Raw genomic sequence first — 10103 nt, forward strand, 5'->3', positions numbered from 1 at the left:
CTCAGTAGGTGCTCAATGTATGTTGACGGGAAACTAGGCTAGACAAGCAGAGTTCCTGCAGTTCCCAAGACCACCACTAGGTGGCAGCAGCTCGATGCCCTGAAGCCACCCACTGCCTTAATCCAAAAGACTGCCGGCCCTGGAGGATTTGCAGCCACAGGCCTGACTTTCAGGATGTCTTACCCCCGGCTCAGCCCCGCCTTTCCCTGCACCAGCCCTGGGCGACGAGTGACCTTTCCGCCTGAGACACCCTCTTCTTCACTCCCTGAGCAGTTAAACAACCCTTTGTCCTTAGCCCCTTCCGGCTGGGCCCCAAGGCACCTGGGTCTGTTCCAGACCCGGAGATGGGGCTGGGAGGAAGGTGGGGCAGCTGGGGCGAGGCCAGCAAAAAGTCCCAGGGACTTTGGAATCAGTTATTCTGGTTTCTCTGAACCAGGAGTCTGGGCCCCCGGCCCCCTTCTTTCTCAGACTCAGGAGTCTGGGCCCCAGAGTCCACACCCCCCCGTCTGCTCCTCCCCTCAGTCCCTGCAGTAGCTCGCAGTCCCCCCCTAGGGGCCAGCCTAGGCACAGAGGCCCTCTGGTGCCCCTTACTTCCTCCCTTTTACAGAGACCCCTCCTCCCCTCCACCCCCTCCAGATTGAGACCAAGGCTGAGTCACAGGAAGCTCTGGGGCCCTGAGTCACCCCCACCGCCCAGCTCAGCCCCTCCCTGGACTGGAGGGAGCCGGCTCAAGCCAGGTTTCCTACACACTGACCCCCACAGCCTGGAACTTCAATTTGGAGACAGGTGCCCTTCCCACTGTGTGCCCATTGCTACCCACCGTCATGTCCAGTCTTTGCTCCTTTTGTCTCAGTCGTGGTCTCTTTGAAGACAAAATCTCTCTGCAATAACTTCCTGTCTTGATTCTGGTTTCTGCTTTCTCTTTACCTCTGGGTCTCTTCTCTCTCCATCTCTGCTTTGCTTTTAATTCATTCTCTCTCCCTCTTCTCCTCCCCTCCTCCTTTTCAATCTCTCTCTCTCTCTCTCACACACACACACGCGCACACACACACACACACACACACACCTGGCTGCACCACTAAGGACTCTGGGTGTCTCTCCCTGTGTCGGTTTCCCCGGTGCCTGCCCTGAGGCACCGCTGTGGAGGGGCTGGTGCCGGAGGTCTCTGTCCGTGGCTCTGACTCTCTCGGGCAGTCTCTGTGTCTCTGGCCCTTGGCCCCTGAGTGGGGTGGGGTGGAACTGGAAAAGGCCGGGAGAGAAACAGAGATACGGACATGGACAGAGAGACCAGAGTCAGCAAGAGACAGAGACAGAGAAATGAGATAGAAAAGAGCGGAGACAGAGATGGAAACAGACAAACACAGATGCAGACATCGATAAACACAGAGAGGGAGGTGGAGGCAGAGAGATAGCGACAGGGAGCAAGAATAAAGGAAAGCAGAGGGACACGAAAATGAAGACAGAGATACTAAGAGACACACAGAGACACGGAGCTGAGGGAGGCAGAGACAGAGAGGTAGGAAGAGACAAAGGCATAAAAGGAGAGAAAAACAGACTGAGAAAGACAGGAGGCAGAAATGAAAATGAACCCAGAGGTTTCTAGAGCCGGAGAGACTAAGAGAGGAGTGAGAGGGGAGGCCCTGAGAACCAGGAGGGGAGAGGCACACGGGATCCGTGCCAGGCCCAAGGGCGGCAGGTGCCAGGGCACTTAGGCTCAGCCCTAAGAGTGCCCAGCAGCAGCGGTTTCTCCGAGCAGACGCGTGTGTGGCGTCTGAGTGTGCCCGGGTGTGTCTCCCCCAGTGAAAGCCATGTGTGCCACGGGGCAGGGCCCGGCACGGGTTGTGTTTTTGTCACTGGGAGGGTCTGTGTGTGTGGTTTGGTGTCTCTGGGTGTGTCTGTGTGGGTTGTGTTAGTGTGTTGCCAGGCACGTCTGTGCATGTCTCATTTCCCTGTGGCTGGCGGGTCTGGGTTTCTGCAGGACATAGGACACGAATGAGGAGAGGGGTTATGGCTCTGTGTTCCCCCAAGCGTGGTGTCCCTGGGGCCACCGGTGTGTCGAGAGATCAGTGTGTGACGCTGTGCGAGGTGAGTGTGTCACCGTGCCAGGCTGTCCCCGTGTGTTGCCGTAGGAGGCTTTTGATTTGTGCCTCCCAGATGTGGTCAGACCCTGCACTGTGTGTGCTATTATTCTGTGTGTCAGTGTGTGGTGTGTGTCTCTCTGGGTGCTGTCTGTGTAAAGCTGTGGGTCATTCAGTGAGGTGACCGTTTGTATTATGTGGAGGTGCCTGTCCTTGTTGGGGGCCTCTCCTTTCCCTGCCAGTACCGACCTGGGTGCCCACACTCAGTGTGTGTTGTGTTTGTGAGGCTGTGTATTGCATTGTGCCGCAGGGTGTCCTCTGGTGTTCCGTGTGGGGTTGTTGCAGGCCTCTCAGCTGTGCCCGTGGGTCCCATCTGCTGAGTCATGTGACACGTGGTGTTTGTCAAAGGCGGTGTGGGGCAGTGTGGTGTGGATGTGTTTAGTGTCGCTGTGTCTTTGCGTATTTCCCTGTGCGTGCTGCATTTGTGTGGTCGTGCGTGGTGCAGTAGATGGAGGGCAGGGCCACGTGTTAGCTGCCATACACGGTGCCTGGATGTGGCTTGTCCGTCAGAGGCAGTGGTACATGTTTTCCTCTGCACACATTGCATTTGGGCCCTGGGGTGCATGGAGCCTGTGCCCCCTTCCCAGGGGCACGATTCTGGGTTGTGTCCTCTGTGATGTCTTACGCTGGGCCCGTGCTGTTAGGGATTCTGTGTGTCGCTGTACAGTGTAAGTCTCTGCCTGCGTCCATTCACACTGCTCTCCGATTACACACTAGAATGGCACATGGATGGGGGCACACTGTGTGCGCTGTGAACCAGCCTCCGAGCATCCGTGTGAGTCGCCATGTGCATGACGTGTGTCCGTGTGCAGTTTTCCATGTGCTGGGTGATGGGGACTGCCATGGGGTGTCCCTAAGTGTTGTGTGTCTGCACGTGTTGGATATCATGCCCCAGGTATGTCATGCGTGGGACTCTGAGAGTGCACTGTTAACACCGATATGTGTGTGTGTGGCGTTTGGGCACCGCTATGTCAACACAATCTATGTGTTTGCGGAACACTTGCTCTATGTTGTGCTTGTGTAGCTTATGTGTGTGCACCAAGTATGTGGTGTCTGGGTGTGGCTGGGAGTGTGTCAGGCAATGCCCATTTTGATCGCAGTGTCTGTGCCTGTGTGTAGACAATATTTGGGTGGCTGTGTGTGCCATGGGGCGCTGTCTGCTTCCGCACTGAGTGCCGGAGTGTGTCACACCATGTATGTGGTGTCTGGGTGTGGCTGTGGGTTTCAGAACTTGTTGGGAATTGTGAGTCACTTGGTGTAGGTTGTGTTGTGTGGCCATGTGTGTTCAGTTCTGTCTCTGACCACGCTGGGTGTGCTGGTGTCACATGGTGCCTGGGCGTGGCTAGATGTAGGTGTGTGTTACACAGTGCAGGCCGCTGTGTGTGACCATTGGGTCAGTGTGCCTTCATCCACGAGGATGCACGAATCTTCCTTGCTCTGCTCCAAGACACACTCCAGCCCTTCCTTAGTCTGAGAAGCGGGGTTGGGGAGCCTCCCCTCTGCCCAAGGGCCTCCCGGCCCCTCCCTGCCCTGCCCAGCAGACACCACCCCCAGAGGGCACCGGCTCCCTGTGCCTCAAAGCGAGAGCCCCAGAGCAACTGAGCGTAGCAGGCTGAGGACCTGCAAGCCACAGTGGCTGCCCTTTGTGTGCTGCGAGGTGGGGGACCCTGGGCAGGAAGCTGGCTGAGTCCCAAGACCCAGGGGGCCATGGGCGGGGAGCTGGTGCCTGGCCTGGGAGCCCTTCGGCGGCGAAAGCGCCTGCTGGAGCAGGAGAAGTGGCTGGCCTGCTGGGCACTGACACTGGCGGGAATTGGCATCGGGCTCATGGTGCTACACGCGGAGATGCTGTGGTTCGGAGGGTGCACGGTGAGTGAAACTCATTCTGGGCCACCGGAGGCTGGGGGCTGGGACTCCCCGGTCAGAGGGAGGAGGGGCCTGGGGGCTGGGACTCCTGGGTCAGAGGGGTCAGAGGGAGGAGGGGCCTGAGGGCCTGGACTTTTGTCTGAGGGAGGAGGGGTTGGGGGGCCTGGACTCTGAGTCAGAGGGAGGAGGTGCTGGGGGCCTGGACCCCTGGGTCTGAGGGAGGAGGGGCTGGGGGCCTGGACCCCTGGGTCTGAGGGAGGAGGGGCTGGGGGCCTGGACCCCTGGGTCTGAGGGAGGAGGGGCTGGGGGCCTGGACCCCTGGGTCTGAGGGAGGAGGGGCTGGGGGCCTGGACCCCTGGGTCTGAGGGAGGAGGGGCTGGGGGCCTGGACCCCTGGGTCTGAGGGAGGAGGGGCTGGGGGCCTGGACCCCTGGGTCTGAGGGAGGAGGGGCTGGGGGCCTGGACCCCTGGGTCTGAGGGAGGAGGGGCTGGGGGCCTGGACCCCTGGGTCTGAGGGAGGAGGGGCTGGGGGCCTGGACCCCTGGGTCTGAGGGAGGAGGGGCTGGGGGCCTGGACCCCTGGGTCTGAGGGAGGAGGGGCTGGGGGCCTGGACCCCTGGGTCTGAGGGAGGAGGGGCTGGGGGCCTGGACCCCTGGGTCTGAGGGAGGAGGGGCTGGGGGCCTGGACCCCTGGGTCTGAGGGAGGAGGGGCTGGGGGCCTGGACCCCTGGGTCTGAGGGAGGAGGGGCTGGGGGCCTGGACCCCTGGGTCTGAGGGAGGAGGGGCTGGGGGCCTGGACCCCTGGGTCTGAGGGAGGAGGGGCTGGGGGCCTGGACCCCTGGGTCTGAGGGAGGAGGGGCTGGGGGCCTGGACCCCTGGGTCTGAGGGAGGAGGGGCTGGGGGCCTGGACCCCTGGGTCTGAGGGAGGAGGGGCTGGGGGCCTGGACCCCTGGGTCTGAGGGAGGAGGGGCTGGGGGCCTGGACCCCTGGGTCTGAGGGAGGAGGGGCTGGGGGCCTGGACCCCTGGGTCTGAGGGAGGAGGGGCTGGGGGCCTGGACCCCTGGGTCTGAGGGAGGAGGGGCTGGGGGCCTGGACCCCTGGGTCTGAGGGAGGAGGGGCTGGGGGCCTGGACCCCTGGGTCTGAGGGAGGAGGGCGCTGGGGGCTAAGACTCCTGGTCTGAGGGCAGAGGTGACTGAGGGCTGGAGTTTGGGATCCAGGGAGGCAACGACTGGAGGTCCTCTCTGCATAATGAAGGGACAAGGGGTCTCAGTGTCTCGGCCTTTGAAGGCATTGCCATTAGACAGCTGGAGGTCCAGGACCCCTGGAGTCAGGGGAAGGGGCTGATCAGATACTCAAGTCCCCCACGAGCAGATTAGGGGAGCGGCAACCCTTGGTTTGGTGAAGGGAGGGCGAGGAGAGAAACTAGCTTCTCCCAGTAGGCGGGTGGCTCCTTGGTCCTTATCTAAACCTGAACGTTTACCCAGAACCTCAGCACTCAGGGTAGAAGCCAGAAGAAACTGGCTGGGGTGGGGGCGGGAAATGGTCACACACACACACACACACACACACACACACCCTGACCCTTCTCTATCATTAAGAAGCCCAGCTTCCTCAGAATCTATATGCTGTTTAATCTGGGAACTAATGGAGAAGTAGGTGTATAGTAGCCTGGCCTCCTGGTCCCCGGGGAGGAGGGGAGAAGGGCCTGGCCTCCCGGTCTGAAGGAGGAGGCCTAGAGCATCTTTTGGGGAAGGATCTGACTGAGGACAGTGAATGGAAAGAGAAAGGACAGGTGGGGCCCCGACAAGTCTAAGCAGGCTCCCGGCACATTCCAGCCGTGGTCAGCGGGGCAGCGAAGGGGCACAGGGAGGACACGGGTCGGAATTAGTGGCTTGAGGACAGAACAGAATTGCTCAACAGGAAAGGAGGGGTTGGAGACCAGTCTGGCTGAAGGGATGTGGAATCGGGCTGGTCCAGGGGGGCACTGATTTGAGGAGGGATCTTGGGGGATGGAGGCTCAAGCTTGGGATTTGGGGGTGAGGGAGGCAGGCAGCTCTGTAGTGACCAGGAGCCCCATGGAAGGTCAGGGCAGACTGGTTTCCTCCGGCCAGGAGGCCAAGAAGAGAGGGGGTGGGGCAGCTGAAGCCCATGCCAACAGGAAGCATGGCCGAGCCTGCCCACCGCTCCCCGCTCCAGCACCCCGCCCAGCAGGGGATGTGAGGGCATGGGAACCCTGGCAGATATGAAGGGACAAGGGGGTCACTTCTACCCCCTCCATCCACCTCCTCTCTCTCATGTCTTCCTTTCCTTTTCCACCTGCCAGGCTTCTGCCTCCAGCAGTGAGGCTCCCTCAGCCTCGTTCCCATCTGTAACGGGGTGAGGGTCCTCCGTGACCCTCGGGGTCCGCAGCCCCGTTTCTCCGATTGCCTTCAGAGCAGCCATGCCCCCTCCCCACCTCCAGCTCAATCCCTATTGCACAGGGACCCAGACACCTGCTCCCCAGGGGCGCGGGACTGGAGGAGAGGCAGGGGCCCGGGTCCAGAATGAAGGCGAGCAAGACAGAGATCCCAGAGCGGGTGGGGGAGTGTCCGGGAATTGGAAGAGTAGACATGACCTCGGAGAAGTGCAGCTGCGGTGTGGGGAGGCGGGTTGCGTCTAGTTGGGCAGCGTTTGGGACAAACTAAGGAAAGAGACAGGGAATGAGGTTCCAGAGAAGGATGAAGGGGTGGGGGAGGGCTGTAGACAACAGCACCATTGTTCAGGCTGGGGGTGGGGGGGAGGGCAGGCCCCCAGGAGCAGGAAACTGGCTCTCTTCCCCTGCACAGAGGGGGGCCCTGCCCCCTCCAGGGGAGCTGGCAGCATCTTAGGAGAAACAGGTGTCTTAGGAGAAACAGGTGTCTTAGGAGAAACAGGGGGAGCCCAGGTGGGAGCCCAGGTGGTCTCACTCCCCTGACAACACCCTCCAAACAAGTCACCCCCCCAGCCCCTCCTAGGGAATCTAGCAGTCCCAGTCCCCTCTCAGTCCTTCCCTCAGAAATTCTAGATTCCTCCAAGGTATTGCCACACAAAGAGGGAAAAGCCTTCGCCGTGGTTTCTGGGGGCCATGTGCTTCCGGCCAGCTTGCCCTGGGCGTAGAGCCAGGAGAGAGGGCGTTAGGTCAGGGAGAGGAGAGGCAGGACACAGGACGGGGGGAGGGAGGGTCTTTCTCCGAGTCTCTCGGGGACTCAGCCCCCCGTGTGAGGGCAGGGGAGGGTGTCCTTCATTCCTTGGGGATTGAGTGATGGTTTCTAGGCTCCTTGAGAATGGGGGCCTGGGGGTGGGACTTGAAGTTGCTTTCTAGGGCAAGACCAGCTGGGTGGGAAGGGAACGGGAGGGGAGGGGGCATTCTTTAGAGGCCAAATGTCTGCTTCTGGGTTTTGGGGGTGAGGCAGGCAAGCAGCTCTCTAGTGATTTGGGGCTGTGCAGGCACACACCCCACATACACACAACACTGAGGAACACAGACTAACAGGGCCTCCTGGAGCAGCCCCATCCCTTCCTCCACCTGCAGCCCCATCTCCCCTGCACACTCATGGATGCTGGGTTCCTGCACCCAGGCCTCTGTCCACTCTGCACCTTCCGGAGAGGAAGGGAGAGGGAGAGTGAGAAACATCAATGAGAATCATTGATTGGCTGCTTCCTGCACACCCCCTACTGGGGATCAAACCCACAACCTGGGCATGTGCCCTGGCCAGGCATTGAACCATGACTTCCTGGTTCATTTGGTCGATGCTCAGCCACTGAGTTACCATGGCCAGGCTGAGGAACTATTTTTGATGGGGAAGTGGACGGGAATGAAGAAGGAATGTGAATTTCAAGTTCTCCCCTAAGGGATGTGGGTCCTAGGAGAAGAGCTGAGGAGGAGGCACCGGCCAGGGCTGTCCAATTGGAAAGGATGGGGACCAGGTGATGGTTCTGAGACTTCCCAGAACTGAGATGTCGGGAGACACTGGGTTGCGGTTTGTGGGGAAAGGGGTCTAGGACAGTGGTCGGCAAACTCATTAGTCAACAGAGCCAAATATCAATAGTATGATTGAGATTTCTTTTGAGAGCCGAATTTTTTAAACTTAAACTATATTGGTAGGTACATTGTTATTAACTTCATTAGGGTCCTCCTAAGCTGGCCTTTGCTAAAAACGTCCTCAATCTGATTGAGGTACGTTCGCTGCTTGGGGATTTCTATCTTCCATATAACATTTCTTTCTTAATATGTTATCTCATGGCCCAAAAGGTTATTATGAGAATGAAAGCGTTTCTCCAGGCAGAGAGCCTAAGTATCCATTCAGTGGTCGGCAAACTGTGGCTCACGAGCCACATGTGGCTCGCGAGCCGCAGTTTGCCGAACACTGTTAGGAAATTGGGAAATGAGAAGAAAAGGCTGTTTGGGAGGAAGGTAGAGGAGACTGATGGGCAGAGAGACCTGGGATCTCACCCCTTTCTCTCTCTCTCCGAACAGTGGGCGTCCTACCTGTTCCTGGTTAAGTGCACCATCAGCATCTCCACCTTCTTGCTCCTTTGTTTCATCTTGGCGTGGCCCATGCGCAGAAGTCGGTATTTTGTGGAAGAGCCACACTCAAGGGGCCAAAGAGCCACATGTGGTTCGCGAGCCGCAGTTTGCCGAACACTGTTAGGAAATTGGGAAATGAGAAGAAAAGGCTGTTTGGGAGGAAGGTAGAGGAGACTGATGGGCAGAGAGACCTGGGATCTCACCCCTTTCTCTCTCTCTCCGAACAGTGGGCGTCCTACCTGTTCCTGGTTAAGTGCACCATCAGCATCTCCACCTTCTTGCTCCTTTGTTTCATCTTGGCCTTCCATGCCAAAGAGGTCCAGGTAGGGTGGGCCCCGCCCCAACCCCTTCCTTTTGCCGCCAGCCCCCACCACGCCCTGTCAGCTCACACTTTCCATCCTCCTCCTCCTCCTCCTGGGCTGAGTAATGAGGTTCCTCTGCCCTGAGATGCGTCCACACCCTCACCCACTGGGATAGGATGAACCGTGGACAGACCAACAGGGCCTCCTGGAGCAGCCCCGTCCCTTCCTCCACCTGCAGCCCCGTCTCCCCTGCACACTCACGGATGCTGAGCTCCTGCCCCAGGCCCCTGTCCACTTGCCCCCAGGCGGCCTCACTCCAGGCCCAGCCTCTCAGATCTCTGTCCTCCATCCCTGAGACCCCACCTATTCCGATCCCAAGCAACCCGTGACCCCGGGTGTGTGCCCACAGGCCCTTCCCCACTCCTGAGCTCCCCTCTGTGCCAATGTCCCCCTGACTCAGGAGCCCTTCCCACCCCTTTCTCCCTCCAGTGTCATGTCTCTCCACCCCTGGCCGCCTCAGATGCACCCCCACCCCCAGGTCCTGTTCCCTCCTCCCTTCCCCCATGCGAATGGGGCTATTGGCCATGTGCAGTAATGTCCCTCGCAGGCTGGTGTGTAAACGGTGCTTGGTAAAAAGTACACGTTCTTGCTCACAGCAGTCATGTGAGCAGTGAAGTGCCCTGGGTTTGTAGCCTGGAGGTCTGGAGGTGCCACTGCCAACCTGGGGGACCTGGGGAACTGGGGCTCAGCTCCCACACCTATAAAATAGGGGGTAATAACGCTTCCAACCCCATGTGCTGGGAGCGTTCACTGAGTCACAACATGTACGCAGTGCCCTGCACATCCAAATGCCCCCTCGGTGTTAGCTGTGGTCGTGGCTAACGGTATGCCCACCACGATCACCACACATGTCCCAGAAACAGGACTAGGAGGCGCCTCCATGGATGCGGAGGGTACGATCCAGGGGTGTCTGTCTGTTGTTCCCATCAATACACAGAACAATCTCAGGCACCTGGAAGCCCCACTAGGTGTTCCTGGCCGAACGTTCTGGAAGGGGGCTGACCTAGGAGGGAGGGGAGAAGTGGGAGACAAGTCCTCCTCCGCAGCCCCACGCCCCGGCGCTATCTGCCTCATTCCCCCGGCCCTGCGGGCGTGGCCCCCTTATCTGCGGGCCCAGGCTGGCGTCCGGCCGCCTGACCTTCATGTGACCCCCCGCCTTCCCCGCTCGCACCCTCCCCGCAGCTGTTCATGACGG

The 10103-nt window shown here is 59.7% G+C and overlaps 1 protein-coding gene across 1 annotated transcript in view; it reads left to right on the forward strand.

Moving 5' to 3' along the window:
- The first annotated feature begins 2261 nt into the window (after positions 1–2261).
- Positions 2262–10103, forward strand: part of KCNN4 (potassium calcium-activated channel subfamily N member 4) — a 14990-nt gene continuing 7148 nt past the window's right edge. Inside the window, exons 1-3 of the mRNA XM_015560893.1 lie at positions 2262–4004; positions 8774–8869; positions 10091–10102. Of these exons, the coding sequence (XP_015416379.1) occupies positions 3846–4004; positions 8774–8869; positions 10091–10102 (267 nt within the window). The 5' untranslated portion in view covers positions 2262–3845. The remainder of the gene's footprint in view (positions 4005–8773; positions 8870–10090; position 10103) is intronic.

The sequence above is a fragment of the Myotis davidii genome, unplaced genomic scaffold (assembly GCF_000327345.1).
Source record: "Myotis davidii unplaced genomic scaffold, ASM32734v1 scaffold896, whole genome shotgun sequence".
NCBI lineage: Eukaryota > Metazoa > Chordata > Mammalia > Chiroptera > Vespertilionidae > Myotis > Myotis davidii.